The 21,612-nt window shown below is 44.1% G+C and overlaps 1 protein-coding gene across 1 annotated transcript; it reads left to right on the top strand.

The window, feature by feature from the left end:
• The first annotated feature begins 7,054 nt into the window (after positions 1-7,054).
• itpkb (inositol-trisphosphate 3-kinase B) lies at positions 7,055-21,239 on the top strand. The gene is made up of 11 exons (XM_068753963.1): positions 7,055-7,101; positions 7,389-7,554; positions 7,712-8,005; positions 8,147-9,043; positions 17,189-17,288; positions 17,512-17,549; positions 17,643-17,818; positions 18,488-18,692; positions 19,911-20,012; positions 20,424-20,495; positions 20,702-21,239. The coding sequence occupies exons 1-11, from the start codon at positions 7,055-7,057 to the stop codon at positions 20,909-20,911; spliced, it is 2,307 nt and encodes a 768-aa protein (XP_068610064.1). The 3' UTR covers positions 20,912-21,239.
• Positions 21,240-21,612: the final 373 nt, after the last annotated feature.

The following is a 21,612-nucleotide window of genomic DNA, read 5'->3' as shown; positions in this document are numbered from 1 at the left end:
TCGAGCTGGATCCCATGCAGAATCTTGGATCAAGGCAGGGTGTGTTTCTGTGGACTCACCATTAATAGTGCGGTGTGGGTCCAGTAGAGATGCAGAGCAGCCCGGGAGAGCATGCACACACACACAAACACAGAGTAGCAGAAATTCAGGCACCGCACATCACTGGTTTATTTTATGAGCAGCATCTGCCATGGGTACATTCTTCACATTTAGATGACAATCCATCAAGCTAATATATTCCCGAAATAACACTGATTTTACAGGCTATTACAGGGTCCTTTTGAAAGCGGTGTCCTCCATGATTATTTACCGCCCAGATCAAATACACACAACAAATCTCTCCGGCACGACACGACAGCCAATGGAACAAATCATGCACCTACTATATTACATCTTGGACTAATGACACAATTTATGCAGGAATAACTACATTAAAGTTGCCTCCTGTTGTCCTTTCAACTCAGTAGTCCTTAAATTGAAACTGATTACATCCTGCATCCGGAGGATGCACACACAAGACAGTGTCTAGAGAGAAATATAATTTCATGTCAATAGACTCATTGTTTAGTACTTGGAGTGTTCATTTTAATGTGCACAACCACATAGTCTTTGTTTTTGTCCACATTATCTTGGATTCTGAGGGTCTGTTTTATTGCTCGCTCTTTACATAAACATGCACAACACTGATATGGTCACACTGAAGTAAATTAGTTGCATCTCCACATCTTCCTACATCTCCAATAGCACAAAAAAGTCAAGAAAGGCAGCGAAATTGTACCTGTTTGCCAAAGGTCCCGTATTGCAAAAATAGTTCCAACACTGAGATTAAGACTTGACTTTAAAGCTGATCCGGCTGCTCTTAAGGTCTCTCTCTCTTTCTCGCTCTCTCAAAAACCTGTCATTGCAGCAGGCAAGCATGAACTCTTTATTCCTTGCTGAATGCCAAGGCTGACAGTGTATCTGAACAGCTGCAGTAACAGTGTCCTGTGCTGTAGACCAGTAGCTCATACTCCCATCCTAAGATGTGCAGGGCTGGTTAACACATGGTCCAACAGCCAGGGAGCTGCCGATCCACAACTCCCCACGCAGGCATGAGATCAAGCTGGTGCAGGGGATTAGTGGCAAGCCATTCTGAGGAGAATTATCCTGGCAAAGCCATCTGGCTATAGCATAGCATAGCACACTAAGATAACAATAGTCCAGGCAACACTGAACACACTACCCCACAGTCGTACTTCCACTCTAAACTGAGAGAAAAAATATTTGTATTAATGAAATACTGTTGTCAATTTCACAAAGCAGTAAATTATGTCCCTGTCCACCATGAATGATTTATTTAGTACGTGCATTGTGATTTAAAATATACTCAAATGCATAAATATGAATTTCATGTATGATAATTATGTTGACTGTGAACTGTTTTTGAACAACATAAATAAAGGGTTACAAATAATCATAATTTCTGACTGAAATAGATGTGGCATTATTAGTCTGAGGTTTATGATATGAGATTTGAGAGTTTAAAAATAATTACAAACACAAATATTAAAGTATAACTGGACAATTGTATTATTTCTTTACTACTGACAGTGTTTATTTAAGTTTATAATAAACAAAGAATGTCTGGTAAATCATGTGGAGAAATGGCAATTCATCTTCTCTGAGATCGTTTAGTTTGAAATATTTTAACATTTTGTAAACCTCTCCATAATAAATATTTCAGAGGCTCTATTACTCTAGACCAGTGGTCCCCAAACTACGGCCCTGACAGCGTATGAGCATACACACACACACACACACAAAACATCCACTACACTCCAGCACGCTCACATCGCGAAGGGTGGTTTACCTGGAAAGCAGCTGACAAGCTATTAGACTGTATAGAATATATCTCAGTATCGCGCCTCTTCTCTTGGAATCTTCACACCAATAACAAGAGAGTGAGTAAATATTTGCATGCCTTTTTGTTTTATGGAATATTAGCCTATCCCTCCCTCCCTTCCTTCATCTTCCTTTGCAGAAGGGACACTCCTTTACATGTAAAGTAATTCCAAACTCCAGAATCAGGTGTCAGCCAAGAAAAACTGGAAGAGCGTTAAAGACAGACAGGCCGACCCGTGGGTGGCGCCTCTGACTGATCTCTGCCAGTGAAGGGCGGAATGACAATAGAAAGTTAGTTTACTCTAGAACCAGTTTTATGTCGTGCCTGTGATGCTGGCGTGTCCACCAGGCATTCTGAAACTGTCTTTACTGTATGGTGAGCATTGGAGGAGGTTATGTGAACACTCTCTATTTTATCAGTCTATTCTCCTGTTTTTTTGTTTGTTTCTTTGCAAGATACATCTCAAAAATGTTTGTGAGGATTTTTTTAATAAACTTTGCTTGTCAAAGAATCTTCAGTAAATGAGGAGGTTATAAAATCAAATCACGAGGTCGACCCAGGTATACGGATACTCATTCTGGATCAGCTTTTCTTGTTTAAGATAGATCATTTGTTCATTCATTCATTAATAGTTGAAAAAACCAAATGCATGGACAACTCCCGACATTCACTGGTTCACAGTAAGGCAACGGAGCGGAGTTACAGATGTAGCTGCATCTGTGAAAAGTAGGACGTTAGTGGGAAGATAATTCATAAACACATGATTCCAAATACTAAGAGAAGATTTCCGGGGGTTAAGGGATTAGACAGCAATAATTACGACCCAATTCATAACAGGTTTGGGTGCTATTAAAACATTAATGTAGCAGAGTGTGATGATTTTCTGATTCTTTTTTACATTCAATTCAATTCAAATGCGTCAGTGTCAATCATTTTTACAAATATGTGCTTGCTCTGACTTTCCTGCCACCATCATGTCCCAAAGCACCAAATTGGTAACTGCGCTATCCACTGCACTACTGTGCTGCCCACTGCAAATAGTATATTACAATAATGATAAATAACATACAAAAATGCTGAATGAATAGGAGCAGAAAGGTGGTTGATCTTATACGACCTGTCCCTTCTAATTGTATTTCTCCCCCCCCCCCCCCATTGATTCTGCCGATATTTACAGCAGTAATATTTCCATGGCCACTAGATGGAAGCTTTGCATCATCTCCCCGATACAAAAAAGTCTGCTTCTAAGTTACTCTACTTGCGTTTTCTTTTCTTTTTTCTTTTGAATAAATATTCCTGGTTCTATCCCAAGACTGGAGGGAGGTGTCTGGTTTTATTCCCTTCCCTAAGCCGACAAACGATTATGAGAAATGTCTGCGTTGGATCAAAGAACACACGACCAGTTGAATCCATCAAGAAAGTGAAATGGAAAACATAAATAACTAACAACTACTAAAGTGACAGAGAATCATAGTGCACAATAGAGTTTAATTTGCACCACAGTAGGTTTAGGTCTAATGTTAGGAGCTCCCTAGAGCTCTAAGTACAGTTATTATTCTGTGTTTTAATAGTTATTATTAGTGTTGGGGCTCATTCTCTGTCAGATTTAACCTGATATTTACGTCAGTGTTGCACACAAATGTTACAGTAACAGGTTTAACACGTCGCTCTGCTTACGGAAAAACTGCTGGATGGATCTTGATGAAATTATATCTGAAGTTGGGTCTTGGTCTAACTTAGATCCAATAAAATTTGACCAAAAGAATCTGGGTTTTCCCATTTACTTATAATGGCAGCTTTTTTCTTTCTTTTTTTTTTTTTTTATCATATCTTATAAAATATGCATTAAATTCACTCAACAAAAATCAGTCACAAAGGGGTCCGGATATGCACTGTCATGAAAACTGTCCATTCCTGATCCAGAATGAGGTCAGGAAAACAATAACCCTTTTATGGATTCAAAAATACACATAAACTCAGATTCACTTTTACTTTTCATGGTTGGTGTATAAAGATACCAAGAACAATTTAAAAACCTTTTGATGATGATCCAGATCACCATGTGGGTGAGAGGGGGAGAGAGAGAGAGAGAGAGAGAGAGAGAGAGAGAGAGAGAGAGCGAAAGAAAGAGAGAGAGAGAGAGAGGGAGAGGGAGGCTGCCTCGCTCTTCCGGATTGAGACGCACAGACAAACGGCGCTTCACTGCTGCAGCACAATGACAACGGGAACCCACCAGATCCAGAACCAGAACCAGAACCAGATCCGAACACTGCGCCCCACCGGCCCGTCCAGAACCACTTTGACGCCCCCCTGAAATAACCGAGGAGAAACCGCCGGAGGAAAGTAAAGACGTTTTGCAGTCTTCTTCTGCGGAGGAGGACTTTTAGTAAAAAAAAAAAGAAAGTTGAAGAAGAAGCGGCGTCGCTTATTGAAGACGCCAAAAACCCGCACAGGAGACCAGAATGTCAGTTTAAAGCGTAACAGACGGCGAGCAGCACCGGCGGAACATCATCCACGGCCGGGAGGAGAGAGGAGGTGAGACCTGAGACCTCCACGCCACGACACGACCTGCGTCCGTGGAGCTGTTCTTATGGTTTATTACAGCTTTATAACTGCAGCTTTAAAGCCAGCAGTGAAAGGGTTACATGTCTAGTCATCGTTATAATTAGTGGAGAAATGAGGAAGTGGCGGTAAAACAATTAAATGTCTTTATTATCCTTCGATCCGTCTTTCAGCAAAGCTGGAGAAAAGTTAAAGCACTTCATCTTTAGCTTTTAACACGTCGCCAAATGTTCATGAAATGTTCTTGGGTTGCATCTATAATCAAACTTTCTGTCACGTGACAGATCAATCAAAACACTGGTCTTCTCCTTCATCTGCAGGCCTTTTGATCTATACTGGAACCATTAACTGGGTTCTGTCTCGCTGTCAGCGTGGATTAAATCCTTTATTTGCATTGGTGGAGTGTGTTTTACGTAATCGTTTACTTAACCTTAACTCGGATAAAACAATATTATCATCATCATATCATTGATGCCAAAGTCTTATGGCCGAACGCACCAGAGACGACGATGGATTGATACTGCCAATACAAATATATGCATATATATATATATATATTTATATACATGCGTTCTGCTTATGTAAAGTTCAATAAATAACAATCGGCGTCTTGTAAACGTTCTGAGCCGAGCTGCTCTTTTGAGGCGTCTTGCCCTCTTTCTGTAGGCAGGTGGACGCTTTGGAGCATCGTCAGTCCCGCCCCATCTGACCCGGAGCCGCTCAGGGACGGCGTTCAGATTGATCTTACAGACGAGGAGACGCCGCCGTCGTTACAGGCAGCATTTGTCTCAATGTGTTTCCAGGTTTGCTGCACCAAAAGGTTGCATTGTGATCAGAGGTTAAGAGCAGCGTCAAGGTCGCGTGTGTATTTTTGGTATCTTGTTGGGTTTCACAGTGAGACTGAGGAAATTAGATTTGTTGCTGAGTGTTTCTTTCCTGTAGCTTTTGCCCCCCCCCCCCCCACACACACACCATTATGTTTACCGCGCTAATTTTCCATTGTGGCCAATGGTGCCGTCTGTTCACGATTTTTCTCTCGTGAACTTTGGCTACCTTCCCCGGGAAAAATTGGACATATTGACAAAGAGAAATGAGAGAATTCAGAATTCACGCAGCCTTTAGGATGCAGCCGAAAGAGTTCGTGACACCGACAGACGGTACGTCCACTCCTTCTGGATGAACGCTTCAAAATAGGCTACTGAACCGGGAGTAGCCAGTAAGGCTATCCCAGTTCTCCCACTATCCTCCCGCTTCTCCTCGCCACCTATTCGAGATCTGAATCGCATTGTTGACGCCGAACCTTTGCCGGAGTCCAAAGAGCAGAGAGAAAGGCTCTTCTTGCTTTCTAGGGGTCCGAGCTGCATCGCTTCGTTGTGCTGACTCGATAAAATACGCATCATTTCACTGTCCGTAAATATCTTACCGCCTTTATTCCCATTTAAATTCATATTTATGTGGCATTTGAGATTGAATTTAAAATGCTTTGCCTGGTCCTCTAGATTTCTGTCACATCAGACTGTAAGTCGACCGACTTATCGGTGCTGACGTCACTCGGAAAGCTCAAGATGAATGTCCATTTAGAGTCCTGGAACCAACGCGCCCCTGAACGCCTCTTTAAAGAGGAATTCCTGCAGATTGTTTTCATCAGGGAGCTAAAATCACAGGTTTTGGTTCGTGGAGGCTCGTTACACGTAAAAGTGCTCGACCTTCACTGCTGCGTAGCTAAAAATAGAGACTTAGTCGTTTCAGACGAAATGATTCTCAGACACAATCAGATCTTCCTGATTATTCCTCTTGAGCTCGTTTGGACACGTCTCAATAATTCCGTGTTTAACGCTACAATCAAAGCCCCCGTGGCTTCATCTGCATCGATTCATGAGCTGCTGTTTTCTCTCCCCCTTTCCCCCCCACTCTCAAACCTTCCTTCTCCACCTGGGTCTCATCCTGCGGTCTTTTCTGCCTGCGTTTGGACCTCCTGCCCTTTTCCGCTCTTCCTCCCTCTGCACGGTTCTCTTTATCTCCATCTTTCTGCACTTTTCCATGCGCCTCCCTCCATGTTTTCACTGAAAGAATGTTACCTAATTTTTTTATTTTTAGACTCAAGCAAACTCGTGAACCGTGTGGAGCTTGGTCAGGCTGAACTTTGTCGACTGTGGAAAATGGAAAAGCTTGCTGTTTGATCCACAAAGAACATTTAATAAACTCAGCTTTTATGAAACACGGACGGGATCGTACCACACTCATATTAATCCCCCCCCCCTTTCCTCTTTCACTTTCCTTACAGTTTTTATTATTTTTGTTTAGATGTCATTCCTCTACAAACAATATGTCCTTTATTTTAGCCACACAAGCGCTCCTCTGTCAGATCGCCTCCCAGGAATGAGAAATTGGACTTCCAGTTATTTTCGACCTGACACTTCCTCGAATTGATTTGAATTCCTTTCCTTTTTTCCAGTGGCGGGAGCAGAATTTCCTGCCACTGCTGACTGAACGCCGAGGAAACGCTGTTCTCCGGACCTCCCTGCAGCTTCGGTGGGGGTGGGGGGGGGGGGGGGGGGGCTGTTATCAGATGTGTTCCCAGCATTCAGAACCCCTGGCCCGGCCGCGGGAATGGCAGCCTCTGCCGTGAAGCTGAACGGCCTGGCCATCATGAACAGGTCTGCGTTGTTTGTTTGTTTGTTTTTTCCAACCGTGTCGTGTTTTTAAACGCGTTTGTCATCATGATTGACGTCACCTGAGAAGTGGTCAGACCAGGTTGGCAACATTGGCGACATAAAAAAAAGGGTGTACCGGTAATACACTTCGTATGATGTAATAACTAGTTTATAATGAGATTACTGGCCCCGCTCTGCTGTTACGGCTCGCTATAACATTACTGTAAGAGTTGCAACTGATCATGAACACACGTAAACAACAAACAAATCCTCCTCTGTTCTCTCTGCAGCAGTAACCAGTTTCACCCCCAGCCAGGCTCCTCTAGAACCTCCTCCCCCACCAGAACCAGTCCAGTGGGCCGGCCTGTGCTGCCGGTCCCAGGTCGCAGCACCTACTGCCAGTTGCTGGGTGGAGGAGCCCTTGGTGGAGGTCTCTACCCCCCAACTAGCCCTAAGGTAAGCCACACTGTAAAAGAAAATAATAAAAATAATGGCGTCTGTTTTTAAAGAAGAAAAATAAAGAGCTGTTTTTCTAACTGGTTTTCAGGATCATTGCCTCTCAACAGGTAAATGGCGTCCTACTCCTAATCTCCTCTTGTGCCTCCTTCCGTAGTCGAGCCCTCGGACATTAGGCCGAGCCCTCGCCTTCCCCACGCCATCCTCGCTCTCTCCCAGCCCCACCCCTCGTGCTCGCTCCCCCTCCCCTCGGAACCCGGAGCTCCTAGGAGTCAATGTTGGCCAGCGGGTCCGACGACTGAGTTCATCCAGTGGGGAGGAGAGAGGGGAGGAGAGAGGGGAAGGAGAAGGACAGGAGGAGCGGTGCGGAGAGTCAGGAGGAGAGACCCGAGAGGAGAGGAGACGCCAGGCACAGCTGCTGCAGATCCACAGAGAGCTGCAAAACGTGGAGGTGATTGAATCTGCCTCGTCTTTGTCTAGTTAGCGACCGAACTGAGTGTTTCGGTCGCATATCCTAGTTTCTACATCTAGCAACTCATTCAAACCAACGATTTGGAGCTACACTTTAACAACAAATATCTCTGTCTTGCAGGTCAGGGGAAAAGTTGGCATTTTTGAGGCCCATATTTCGGGAATCCGCGCCCAGGTGCATACCAGCGAGCTCCAGCGCAGCCCTCGACCGCCGCGACGGTCTCCTAACCAGACGCTTCCCCCTCTCAGCCAGCGAAGCAGAGCCCCTGAATGCCCAATGACCCAACCACAGGCGCTCCAGGTCCCCCCTGTCGTCCAAAATGGAAGCGAAAGGGAGGAAGATGCAATCAGAGGAGCAAGAAAGGAGGGAGTACAGGATGAAGGTGAGAGCGGTAGCGGTGCTGCTAATACGAGCACTGAGGATAAGACACTGATTGGTCAGAACGGCTGCCATTCAGAAACAACAATGCAAAGTCCCCGTCTCGACGGACCTCTGGGGGTTCAGGAGACATTAAACCCAGATGCAACGGCGGAAAGAGATAAAAGAGGAGGAGAAAGAGTGAGAGAAAACGAGGGACTGGACATAGAAAACAAACAAGCGCTGGGAGAACAGACTGAGAGAAAGGGGAGGGATGGCAAAGAGGACCAGTTGTGTTTTGAGGTGCCGATCCAGATGTTGGCAAACAGGTCGGAGGTGAAAACGGAGACGTCTGTTTTCCCTCAAGCGCAAAGCGGCGGATCACCTGATGCCACCTGTCACACCTCCGACCACGCTCCCTCCATCCCTGCAGTCATAATCACTGACCACGGCCTGGAAAGCCAACCTCAAAGTTCTGCGTGCACCGCTGTCCCCGGGCCGAAGTCCGCCACCTGCTCCCTCAGGAAGCTGTCCTCCTCCTCCGCCTCCTCGGCCGGATTCTCCTCGTCTTGGGAAGAGTCGGAGGAGGATGTTTCCAGCGACGCAGAGAAAGGCGAGCAGCTCCTCAGCCCTGCAGTCCTCACGTCCAAGCAGAAGGCAGTAAGTCAAGCCGGAGGGCGCGCGTCTACAGCCGGCATTTGTGTTGCGTGCGTTTGTGTTGTGATCGCCAGGCAGCGAACGCACACGAAAAGGTCGCACAACTAGATGCTCGGAGACGTCCCGCGTCAAATTGGCCTGAGCTCCCTGCATGAGTAACGGTTGACATTCACAGTAACAAAGGCAGCTCTGTGCCGCGACCTGTGTGTGTGTGTGTGTGTGTGTACATTTAGGTGTGTTTTTAGTGCATGGACAGTGCGTGTGTGTGTGAGAGAAAGTGCGAGTGATAGAAAAGGGGAAAGGAAGATCATTTTCCAGTCACACACACTTAGTCTTCGCCTGCATGGATGCGGTTCAGCGAGGAGGCGTGTTTGGGGATACGTGTGTGCGTGTGTGTGTGTGTGTGTGTGTGTGTGTGTGTGTGTGTGCGTGTGCGTGTGCGGGTGGGTGAGTGGGAGTGTTTTATTTGTAGCAGGAGAAGATCACGAGGGCATCTCACTTCTGCTTTGAAACACACTTTAACAAAGGTTTATATAACTGATTTTTTTTGTTGTTTCTTGAACGATGTTGATTTCGTGAAATTGGACTCTGGCTGAAGAAGGAAACGTTTATTTTCTCTTCTCGCCGTTCCTAAATCCCAGCAGAGCTTTAAAACAGCACAGGTACTTCTGACCACGCTGTTATTTAAATATTGGCAATGCAGTTAATGCGCTCGTCATCTTGTGTTTGTGTGTGTGTGGCGAATTTCTTTTTTTTTTTATGTGTTTCAAAATTGGGCATGAAAAAGTGGCGCGACATTAATGTGTGTGTGCACAACAGCTCAAGCGAGTTTTAATAATAATAATAATAATAATACATTTTATTTATATAGCGCTTTCCTGAAAACTCAAAGACGCTTTTCTTTGCAACGCCACCCCGTAAGATTTATGAGACTCCAGTTTGGTGTCATTTTCTTATATATTTGCTCACCCTCCTTTCCCCCCCCCAAACCAGTTTCCCATCTGACCTGGATTACAAACGATTTGTTTTTAAACGAACTGCATTTGAATGGTGTTTGTGTTGCTCTTTGCATATTTTCCCATTGGTGTTTCCCTTCATCCTGACAAAGGAAGAGTCGGATGCTCCTGCTGGTTGACTTGAAGGAGAGATTCGGTTTGTGGTAAATTGTTGTGGATTGTAAGAACACAGATGTCAAAAATGCAGATTATTCATCTTCTCCTTTTTAATCCCGTCACTGTCTCTGATCGTTAGTTTAAGGAATCCTGCAAGAGGCGAACATGTAGGTGCGCATTCGGGTGTGTGGGAGGTATGTAGGAAAGGAGAAGGAGAGAGAGAGGGGGGGTGGGGGGGGGGGGGATTTCTGAGAGGAAGACTGATTCCTCCAGAAAGAAACAACATAAAGCAAGTAATCTAGGAAACCTAGAACTACGTGTTTGCTTACACTGACATTCAATTAAACACAGCTCCTCTTCACAATGTTATCTCTTTGAGGATGATTAGATGTAATTCATTGTTGTACCATCAAACACGAGATCAGACCAATAAAAGGAAAATGAGGCGAGGCCATGAGGCGTTTAAAGAACTAACATGTAACTAAAACACACATAATATTAAAAACAAACACGTGATTCAACATAACGATAGAAAGAATGAAATGTCACAGCTAAAGGCTGATTTCTATTTTGTATTAAAACCTCTTCTGAAAGAGGCGCCGATGCTACGGGTTCGAGTTCATCGGTCTGCGGTGGATTGGAATCCGTGCTTTCCTGTCTCGACGCCTCTGCTGAGCGGGAACGGAGGAGAACGTGCCAGCGGCGAAGGGCCGATGAAGCCTCCATATGCACGTTACGTTTAATCAGCTCCACACCCACCAAAGCTGCACCGAACCCGACGGCTTCACATTAACCCTTGATGACCTGTCGTAAGAAGACCTATTCAGTGTGCAGCAGAGGGAGAGAGACAGCTTCACTTTTGAACTTCTCAGAGATGATGAAAAGAAGCTGAAGATCAGGAGGATCTTCAGCTTGTCAATTTAAGGCGCGTTGTCAATTCAATCTGTAATCTGTCCTGCAGCCATGTTTGTCTTCTGGAATGAAGCCGATATCCATATTGTTCGACTGTAAAACTCCCAATCACACCCCGACACGCCCTCCGCACAGAGGATACAGCCTGCGTGGTAAACTTGAGAGATACTGAAGGTTTCTCTCAGACAACAACACTTTCACTACCTCTGCTCAACGATCAGTCACACACACACACACATACACACACACATACACACACACACAGACTGACCCAATCGTTCAGCCGCACCTCCGTTTGTTTGTCCCACCACAAATCGGAGTGGAGTCTTAGTGAAGTGGGTGGACTCAAACTATCAGCACACACACCCACGCATACACACACACACACACACACACACACACACACACGCATACACACACACACACACTGAGACGCACTGTGTTTGCACAGCAGTGGAAAATCTTCACTACCGCGGTGGCCTGTTGCCTAGCAGCCTTATGACGTCAAACCGAGTTTCCCTCTCGCAGCTGTGTGTGTGTGTGTGTGTGTGTGTGTGTGTGAGAGAGAGAGAGAGAAAGAGAGTCTCTGAAGTTTCTGGGTGTCCAGCTTTTTTCTTTCTGTGCTACAGGGTGCCTATCTAATTTATTGTAAGTGGGAAGCACTGGACGATTCTTTATTTATAAGCTGAGGCTTTGGTTTGACCGTGTACCTCGTATTGAACCCCGTGCGGTTTCACATGGTTCTTCGATGTGACGGAGGCGCGCTTTAGGGAAGCCCTGCTGGATGTCGTACATGAAGTGCAGCTCATTGACAGAATATCGCTTGTATTTCTGTGCTATTACTATTATTACAGTAAATCGTGATGTTTACTACCTAACCAAAGAGCGACATCACAAACAACCACCCTTTTCTTTTCGTCGTCCCGCTCAGCTGGGGCTTTTTTATTTTTATGCAATGGTTGTTGGTTTTGCTGAGCTGTTTTTCCCATCGGCCAGCCTCGGTTGCTAAGAGACTCATCATGCACCATCAGAGCATCTACTTCTTGTTGTTTTAGCGTGCATTACACTCCCTGCAGTCAAAATGTGTCTCTCAGCCTAAACTTTGCAGACGCAGACAGTTGACATATTTGTATCTGCAAGGGGACCTTGTGGTGAGCGATAGCAGGCTTGTTGTTTCCTCATTGTTTCTCTGTTGAAAACATGCATCAGTGTTTCCCCTGCTTCTGAACATCACTTCATCCCAGGGTGATCCTCAGCCCTGAGTTGTTTTTGACTATATCTCACCCGTCTCCTCCTCCGTTGGTTCCTCCCTATATGCAAATGAGTGAAACCCGTTGATCCAAATTGTGTTGCATTCAATTTTTTTAAAATAGCTTTAATAATAATTGCTCTTAGTAAATAAACTGCAAATTCGCTGCCTCAAGGCTTGGCTGCGGATTTTCAAAAATAAAATAAAAATCGGAAACACAAATTTCTAGAAGATAAGTAACCAATAACAACCCTTCGAACTCTTTGTGTGTCTTTTTTTCCCCCCCCTTTTGTTTGTAGTCAGCGGCGGATGTGGAAAATACTGTCGCTGAGGCAAGTGGCAACCCCACCCCACCACACTTCCTGTCTGCAAGAAGTTCCTTCTCTTACCATTTCCTCTCTCTCCCTCCCTCAATGGAAACTTCTCTGTTTTTCCTGCTCTTGTCATCCAGCTGGTCTGGGGATAAAGATAGGAGAGATGAAGAAACCAGAGAGCAATGAGCCAGAAAAAGATGAAAGCGCAAGAGGCCGACTGTGAGGGAAGCCGGAGACAGACCGAGTGGAATTTTCACAGTTTCTTTATTGTGTCCAGCTTCGCTTATTTAAAAAACAAAGACATTGTTTAAAAATCAGTAGATTGTTCTTATGCAGCATCTTTCTGGTCTAACTGACTGCTCAAAGCATGCTAACACCAGTTAGCATTCAGGCACAACATTTATATAGTGGCGGCAGAATCCACCAAATGGAGCAGCCGCTTAGAGCAATTCAGCATTCGGCGTCTTTATCACGCGAACTGCAGGAGCTGAGGAGAGTCAGAGCCTCAAAAATAAGCGTCCTTCCAGATATTTCTTGCTGCAGAATGCGTCTTATAGCTCCACTTCTGTAAACGCTGATGTTTCCTATGATGGATCGGTTTTATCTACGTTCGATCGTTGGGCTGTTTGAGAATAGCGTGCACAGCCACTACCTCGACTAACAGGTCTAGAATTACTGGTTGGATGAGCTTGAATTGACTTTATTTGGATCCGCTTTAGCCCTGACTGATTTTTTTAATATTTATTTAGGCGCATTGAATTCAGATGTTTGACTTAATACATCGCTGTTCCATGTTTGGTTTAAGGAGGCCCAGGTATCCGCTGTAAAGTCAGCATTAGCAGACTAGATTTAATTTTTGCTCAGATGCTTATAAATGATTTTGTTTTTTTTCCCTTTTTTTTGTTTAACCTTAGATTTGTGCAGATAAATTGATTGATTGAGTCCCTTCAAGAATGTTTGCAGGCATGACTTTCCATCAGCACATATAACTCATGAAGACACATCCTTGCAAATTGAAAATTGAAAAGATGATCATCACACATGCACAGAGATTTACTTTCTAAATAGATTTGGTAGACGGTGACTTCATCCGCTCCCCAAAGAGCGGCTGAGAGCTGCTCTGAAGGGTTTTTTCTTTTCTCTTCTCTTCTTTTTTTAACTGTAACAATCTTTCATTCATTGTCTGTCAGCATTGTGCAAACAGCCACACTCAAGACAAACAGAGTTTGGGCCAATACACTTGAGCAAGCCTATATGCAGGTGACGAGACTAACACTCATGAATGTGTGAGCCTCTCAGCTGGGTGGGAATTTGCATGTCCAGGTAATGTTCATCCTCGGTTTTGACAATCAAATGATCCACTGTGTACACACAGACACACACGAGTTTTCCCAGGGCGTAGAAACAGGAGCGAGAGAGAAAGAGGTTGGGCATGCTTTGCTCGAGGGAGACTCATAATCAGGTTGTCCCCATCCCAGGTGACAGAGAGCGCATCAACCATGGTGTGGTCTGTCTGGATGTGTTCATTGTGGAGTGTAGTTGTGTCAGTTGGAGCCATCTTTTTTATTACCTTGATCCACCTCTGCACCGCCCACCGCCAGGTACTCTTATGTCAGGCTCGCAGAATACTTGTAATATCTGGATTTATTCCTTTTTATTATTATTAGTGTCGTTTTATGGAGCTATAAATGTGGTGGTAAAGGTGGCGGTTATAGTTGGAGTCTTACGCACAGCACACAAACCAAACTTCATTCCTCCTCTGATCACATTTTAATGCCTCCGTCTCCTAAACCTGCGACGTCTGTTATTACTCACACCTGAGATAGACCAGGCTTTCTCTCTCCTCCCTTCTGTCTGCCCTCCGCTCATCACACACACACACACACACACACACCAGCTGGAAGTGGGGAACGTTGTGGACGGATGACAGAGCTGATGGAGGAAGCACAGACTGTGGCGACTTACCAAGCTGCAGCCTGATAGTCCTGCTCGCTTGCTAACTGGATAGACATTCTAAAGACATACCGTCCTTGAATTGGAAGGTCAGAACAGAGACTGAAAGTGTTTTATCAAAAGTCATTAACGATCATATTACGAGAGCATTTGTAGGATCTCATTTGAAAAATCCATTTGCAGTCGGTGTGCGTCGATAAATAAATAGGTTTACTCGCTGTAGGCCACCATCATTTCACTTTTTGTTTTGGGTTTGTATTTAATCAAGAGATCCCTTCAGTGAACTCCTAGAAGTACTGAATACTTTAAATGCTTACGAGCCTTAATAATATCCCAGGGTCAAGCCGCTCTTTTTCAGGCGACTAATCTTGCAGTTAATTTCCTCCACATGATCTGTCAATGTGTGTGTTTGTGTGTTTTACCTCCTCAGTGGTGCAGAGAAAAGCCCCCTCACTTGATTCTTCTTTAAAATGAAAGAGAGAGAGAGAAAAAAAAACATGTCCAGAGATGTGTGTGTGTGTGTGCATCTAACCATAGATAGTCATGCTATCAGCTGATGAATTTTCACCAGGTCCAGATTATGCGACATGGGTTAAATAGCTCCTTCTATGGTCCTCTTCTCACTTATCTTATCCTCTCCTCTTCCCACATCCCTCCTCTTCTCTCTCTTCTGTGGGTATTTGTAGACATAATATTGTTTCTCTTTGTATGTGCAGGAAACCCCATGTGTGAGATCAGACTACGAACATGAAGGGAATAATCATTTGTGCCTGTGTGATACGCCATTGCAGGATAAAGAGACTTAGAGATGCAAGCCGTACGAAGCGTTTCTAATTTCTTACTGTGTTTTTGTGGGGGAACTCCTCAAAACATCCCTCATTGTTTCTCTGCATCGAAGTTGCCACGGCGTCGCACAGCCATCCATTGTTTAAGCCCACAGTTTTTTTTCCATCTGTTGAGATGCTGCATCCATAAAATGCCGTCTTTCTTGTCAGTTATATTATTCCGTGAGAGTGTTGCTTCAATCCGGTGATGCAGCAGGTGAACTGGGCATGCAAGAATGTGTGTGTGCGTGTAAGCAAAGTAAGCAAAGTGTGTGAGTGTGTCTGCGATGAACTGGCGGACCCGGATTTTGGAATTAGCGGTTAAGAAAATGAATGTCTCTGAACGTGCTGTTGGCCATGCCGTTGGTTTTCATTGGATAATTATTACAAGTCAAAGCAAATATTTAAAGAAAAAGAAATGCAACATATTGACATGCGAAAAACAAAGCTGCTTAGTTTGGTGGTAGTTCGGGTGAGACCTTTCCAGTGATAAATAACTAAAGCCGCCCTCCTTTTTTTGTTTTTTTCTCAAATTCTAATCCAATGAGCTCAGCATAAAGGTCGGAGAATATTACGGCTCATTGGATTAGAATTTGAGTGAAAAGCAAAAAAGGAGGGCGGTTTTAGTTATTTATCACTGGAAAGGTTTTTCGCATGTCAATATGTTGCATTTCTTTTTCTTTAAATATTTGCTTGTAATAATTATCCAATGAAAACCAACGACATGGCCAAGAGCACCAAAATCCGGGTCTGCCAGTTCAGCGCAGACACACTCACACACTTTTCTTACTTTGCTTACACACACACACACACACACACACATTCTTGCATGCCCAGTTCACCTAAGTTGCGTGTTTTTGGTGGTGGGAGGAACCTGGAGAGAACCCACGCAGACACTGGGAGAACAAACAAACTCCTCACAGAAAGAGTTGGATTTGAAGCACTTTGGGCTTCCTTGCTGTGACATCTATCTATCAGTTATTTTAGATAATTCTGTTTTTGGAATTTAATTGTGAAAAATGTTAAAATATCTTTAAAAAAACAACTCATGTATATCTGTAAGAGGATAGTGGGATAAAATAAGATGTGTACAGTAAGCTGATGAGGTAATTGTTGCCTCAGACCTATTTCTGCTGTTGAGTATCGATACTTGCGCAGATGGAAGGTCTCAGAGACAGAAATTTCCACCTGTCTGTAATCACTTAGATAAAGGATTGTTGGCAACTTGGTGTGTGTCAGGTGGTGAATTCATTTGTTTATGTGTGTGTGTGTGTGTGTGTCTGTAGTGCATGGTAGGACTGCTGATCCTGGACAAAATGAATACGTGTGTTACCAGGGGAAACCCCATCTTGATCCTCCAGGGTTTAATTTAAGTGCTCTAAAGCAGCTGCTCAAAACTGAAGAAGAAAAATGAGAAAGTGTGGGAGTGTACAGAGATTTAAAACAGCTTCCCCACATTGTGAAGCATGATTGTGGACAATGAAAAATGAGGTCGGGAAGAAAAGAGTATAAACCTCCCCAACATCAAGGTGTGCATGGATTTAAAAATGTCCTTGTGCGTATATTTGATCTTTAGATTGGTCCGAAGGACCGGACGAATACTCAGCAAAAGAAGATTACAGTGAGCTTTACGCGTCTTAACGGAATCTGACTATTCGTCCCTGATTGTTTTCACTGACAGACACTAAAGCAGCTCCGACAGAAAGCGGTTGTTCAAATCCCAATTTGAGATGCGACACTTTGAAGGAATGGCCGACCTAACTTGTGCGTGTTTCTATTTGTAGCACAAATCTTGGAAGAAGATAAAAAACATGGTTCACTGGTCCCCGTTTGTCATGTCCTTCAAGAAGAAATACCCCTGGATTCAACTGGCTGGACATGCAGGTTTGTGGACACACACACACACACACACACACATTGGAATGCGTTCCTGCATGCACATTGGCTTTTCCCTGGTGTACAACGGATAAGGCAAGAAAAGAAAGGAAACATCTCAAGTGTTGTTTTGTACTAACTCCTAATCTCACACAACCCTGACTAATGTCAACAAAGCCACTCCGTCTCTGCATCTTAAGCTGCCTCGCAGTAAACGTTGCTGTTTCGACAGGGAGCTTCAAGGCAGGAGCCAATGGCCGGATTTTAAAAGTATGAAACGTTTTCACAACAATCGCCCCTTCACTGCATATTTTTCATGCACCGAGTACAGAATAACAAGGGACTGTGTTTGATATCCCTCAGAAACACTGTGATTGTGAGCAACGATGTTTGTCCCTCTTGATGAGAGACATCCTGTGCCCCTTTGTCCCGGGTTACCACGGAGATATAGAGAAGGATGGTCAGAGATACAACCAGATGGAGGATCTGCTGGCTGAGTTTGACCTCCCATGCGTGATGGACTGCAAGATGGGAGTGAGGTAAGGTTTCACATCTGTGTTGCAAAGGTCAGGGTGAGCATGATGATCACAAATGCTGCTCATGTTCCTTTGCCTTTTCTGTTGCAAAGAAATTCAACATGCACATACAGTATATAGAGTACATAACATTTAAATAAATGAGACGAGGTCGCTGAGAGACCCTGAATCCATTTTTATTTTTTCATGCAAGTAGCTAAATAATGCACAAACAAAAGCACGGAGTAGCACGAGGTGTCATGCCGTCTGCTTGGGATCCAGATTCATCTGCAGCCTCCTGTTAGCTGCTATGCCTCACAGATGTCATCTTCACACCTCTTCATCTGCCTCCGCCAGGTCCTCCCACCGCTCAGCGCTTGTGTCCGTCAATCATCCTGTTTTCTTCTCAGTGTTCTTTGTTTTTTTTTTCATACGCCTGCCAAAGGTGCATCTAACGTTACCTTTGTCTGTCCTTATGTTTCGAGGGTGTGTCGTTCCCTTAAATTTTTATGAACCCTAAAGATAATTAGTTCCTTCAGTTGACTTATTCCTACATTTATATGATCATGTAACCTTTTCTTTCCATGCCAGTGTATTCATCTGTCATAGATTCTAAGCCAACGCCTTCCGACATTAACACAAAACCTTTTTTCAGTATCACGCACATCTCTATACTTTTTTCTAACTCTTTAGAACCTACCTCGAGGAAGAGTTGGCCAAGGCTCGTAAGAAGCCCTCTCCAAGACCTGACATGTATCAGAAAATGATTGAGGTTGATCCTGAGGCACCGACACCAGAGGAAAAAGAGCTTAAAGTGGTGACCAAACCCAGATACATGCAGTGGAGGGAGACCATCAGCTCAACAGCCACCCTGGGATTCAGGATAGAGGGAGTCAAGGTAAGACTCAGACTCTTATCTGTGTGTGTTTTTCTTTTAGGGGTGTCCTTCAAGGGTATGATCTAACTTCCTGTTTTGAACAGCAACTTCCTCTAAAGTGCAGGAGTTCCTTTGTTATACATGAGGCCTGTCTGTGGCAGCTCTGCATGTCTCAGCATCTGGCACTGACACTTACTGCACAGACAACCCGACAGACAACAGACAGACAGACGGACACACACACACACACAGTTTGTTTGAGCGAGAGAGAAATGTTGGCCTCTGCTGTCTTAATTTGTGGGTTGTTGCTATATAAGGACATTCATGGCCTCCGGGTGGTCTGTTTCCATGACACTGAGGGTTATCCCCAGAAACAGAGCGTCTCTCTCTCTGTGTGTGTGTGTGTGCGCATGCGTGCATGAGAGAGAGAGAGAGAGACTCATCTGTACTCAGCACTGAGCCTTAAAGGGAAAAATAGTTCTGGCTCCAAACAGTACCTTGTTGCCTGGCAGCCAGCAAAATAAAAATTAATTTAGCCTACTTTGGACCAACCAGTTGTCTCCCACGACTGGTCCAGCTTCTGATGCTTGTTACCCACACACTGATGCTGCAGCCTCTGTCCTGCTGCTGCTGAGGCCACGCCCACAAGGGATCAATTCAAAATGTACGCCTTTATGTGACACATTAGACCGATCGGGTCTGTGTGTAATACATCGGCGGGTGTATTGGCTGGGGCGCCCTCAGGTAGTCAACAGAGAATGAATGGTCTTCTATTTTGATTATCAATAATTGTTCATGTAATTTTTTTAATGCATATATTGTTTGACTAACGGACACTTGTTAACTGGAACAATGAAACAGTTAAACATAATTATAAATAATCAATATATTGTGACATTTTCCATCAGCTCATCTCTGTATTTGCAGCAGCAGGTCAACAATGGACGGTCAACTATTGGGAGAAATCCAGTTTGTGTGTGTTGGACTACTTGATCAATAAAATAGTATTTATTAAAGGAGTGATACTGCTGCTTGTAAATATCTATAAATAGCTAGGATTCGGCGTTCCCTCCACTCACTGTTGTTCGATGCTCCTTCTCTCGTCCCCGTCTTTCCAGCTTAGCAAGAAGCCTAGAAGTTGGAGTTAATGGAGTCGGAGACTAAAAACAAACGTTTATTTACGCCCTATCCTCTCCTCTCCTCTCCTCTCCTCTCCTCTCCTCTCCTCTCCTCTCCTAGAAGGAGGATGGGACAGTGAACAGAGATTTTAAGAAAACAAAGACGAGAGAGCAAGTTATTGAAGCCTTCCAGGGCTTCACCAAAGGAAATAAAGACATACTGGTGAGTGCGCACACTCGTGTGTGTGTGTGTGTGTGTGTGTGTGTGCGTGTTTCCCATGGCATTGTTGAAACGACACGTGAGAGTGTTTATCTTACATTGCAATCCTCATTTGTTTTTCGTCTCACATGGCGGTCAAGGCTATTCACGTACACACACAAACACACAGATTCTTGGGCCTTAGAAAAGGGAAGTCCTTGGGAACTCCCTCAGCCTCAACAAACGCACACACACACACACACTCACAGGACTGTTTTCATTTAAATTCATCAGGGCAGGCGTTCATTGGACTAGCCTCTAGGTGAGTAGTTAATGTCTGAGTCTATCAGAGGCCTGTTCTGCAGGCTGCATCAGAGGTGAGGAGAACTGAGTCAAATATACATTAAGTCTTTTTTTTTTTGTTTGCTTTAACAGAACGGTTATTTAACCAGACTGGAGCAGGTGAGAGATACTCTGGAGATCTCCCCATTCTTCAAAGTCCATGAGGTAAAGACTGTGGTGGAACCTGCTGATCTCTGATCTCTGTACGGCTGCTGCTCTAAAACATGCAAATATAATGTTTTCTATCATTTTTACCACAACATTTTAAAACTTCTTGAACACGATGTTTGGTCCTCTTAAAAAATATGCAGTAATAAATGAAAGAAGCAGAGTCTGTGATTGTTTCCTGTTTCCTCATTGTGTCGCTGCAGGTGATTGGCAGCTCCTTGTTATTCGTTCATGACAGTTCGGGAAGGGCCAAAGTATGGATGATTGATTTTGGGAAAACCATGCCTCTTGCTATCGGGGAGGAACTAACCCACCGAGCATTATGGGTAGAAGGCAACAGAGAGGACGGCTACCTGTTTGGACTGGACAGTTTAGTGGATATCATTTCAACCATGGTGAACTCTGGAACATGAAGTTTTACATCCAAGTGAACATTCGGACACATAAAAAAAAAACACTTCCATTCATTGTTCCTCTCTCTGAGGAGCACTTTGGGCTTCCTCAAGGATTCCCTTCACTGGAGACTACATCATCCCATAACCATGTCTAGCCAAGTACACTCACCTTTCCACCCACTTCTAGCCCTTTTTGCGATCCTCATATTCCACAATGGAATCTCTTTTGGTGTGATCCTCGTACCTTAGGGCAATGCCCGAAAAGAATGCTTTCATAGAAAATGTTTTAACTTGTCATAGCAGGAAAAACAAGAATGGAATTATTGACTCAGTTCCATCAACCATCCCAGTAAGCCTTCCATGTGAGCCAGCATGCACAATATCATTCATTTTATTATGTGTATTTGCGTGTGTGTGTGTGTGTGTGTGTTTGGTTCGTTTGTCTTTTTGTCTGCTGTGAAAAAAAAGTCTATTTTTACATATACACTTACAGACTATGGGAATCCTCCAATTAAAAACATCAAATGTAGATTGTCTCACAAAAATTGAAATCTGATGGATACAAATCCCATAAACTTGCCAAAACGAATTACTCAACTGAATTCAATGCTCTTTTATTTGCCACCACAACAATAGTGGCTGACTGGGTGAAATATATCTGCAGCCATGAAACACTCCATTTATGTTGATGCAACTTTTATTAGTACCGGTACTACTAT

This window comes from Brachionichthys hirsutus, chromosome 20 (assembly GCF_040956055.1).
Source record: "Brachionichthys hirsutus isolate HB-005 chromosome 20, CSIRO-AGI_Bhir_v1, whole genome shotgun sequence".
Classification (NCBI taxonomy): domain Eukaryota; kingdom Metazoa; phylum Chordata; class Actinopteri; order Lophiiformes; family Brachionichthyidae; genus Brachionichthys; species Brachionichthys hirsutus.
Note: the sequence above shows the minus strand (reverse complement) of the source record. Positions and strands in the feature narration are given on the sequence as shown.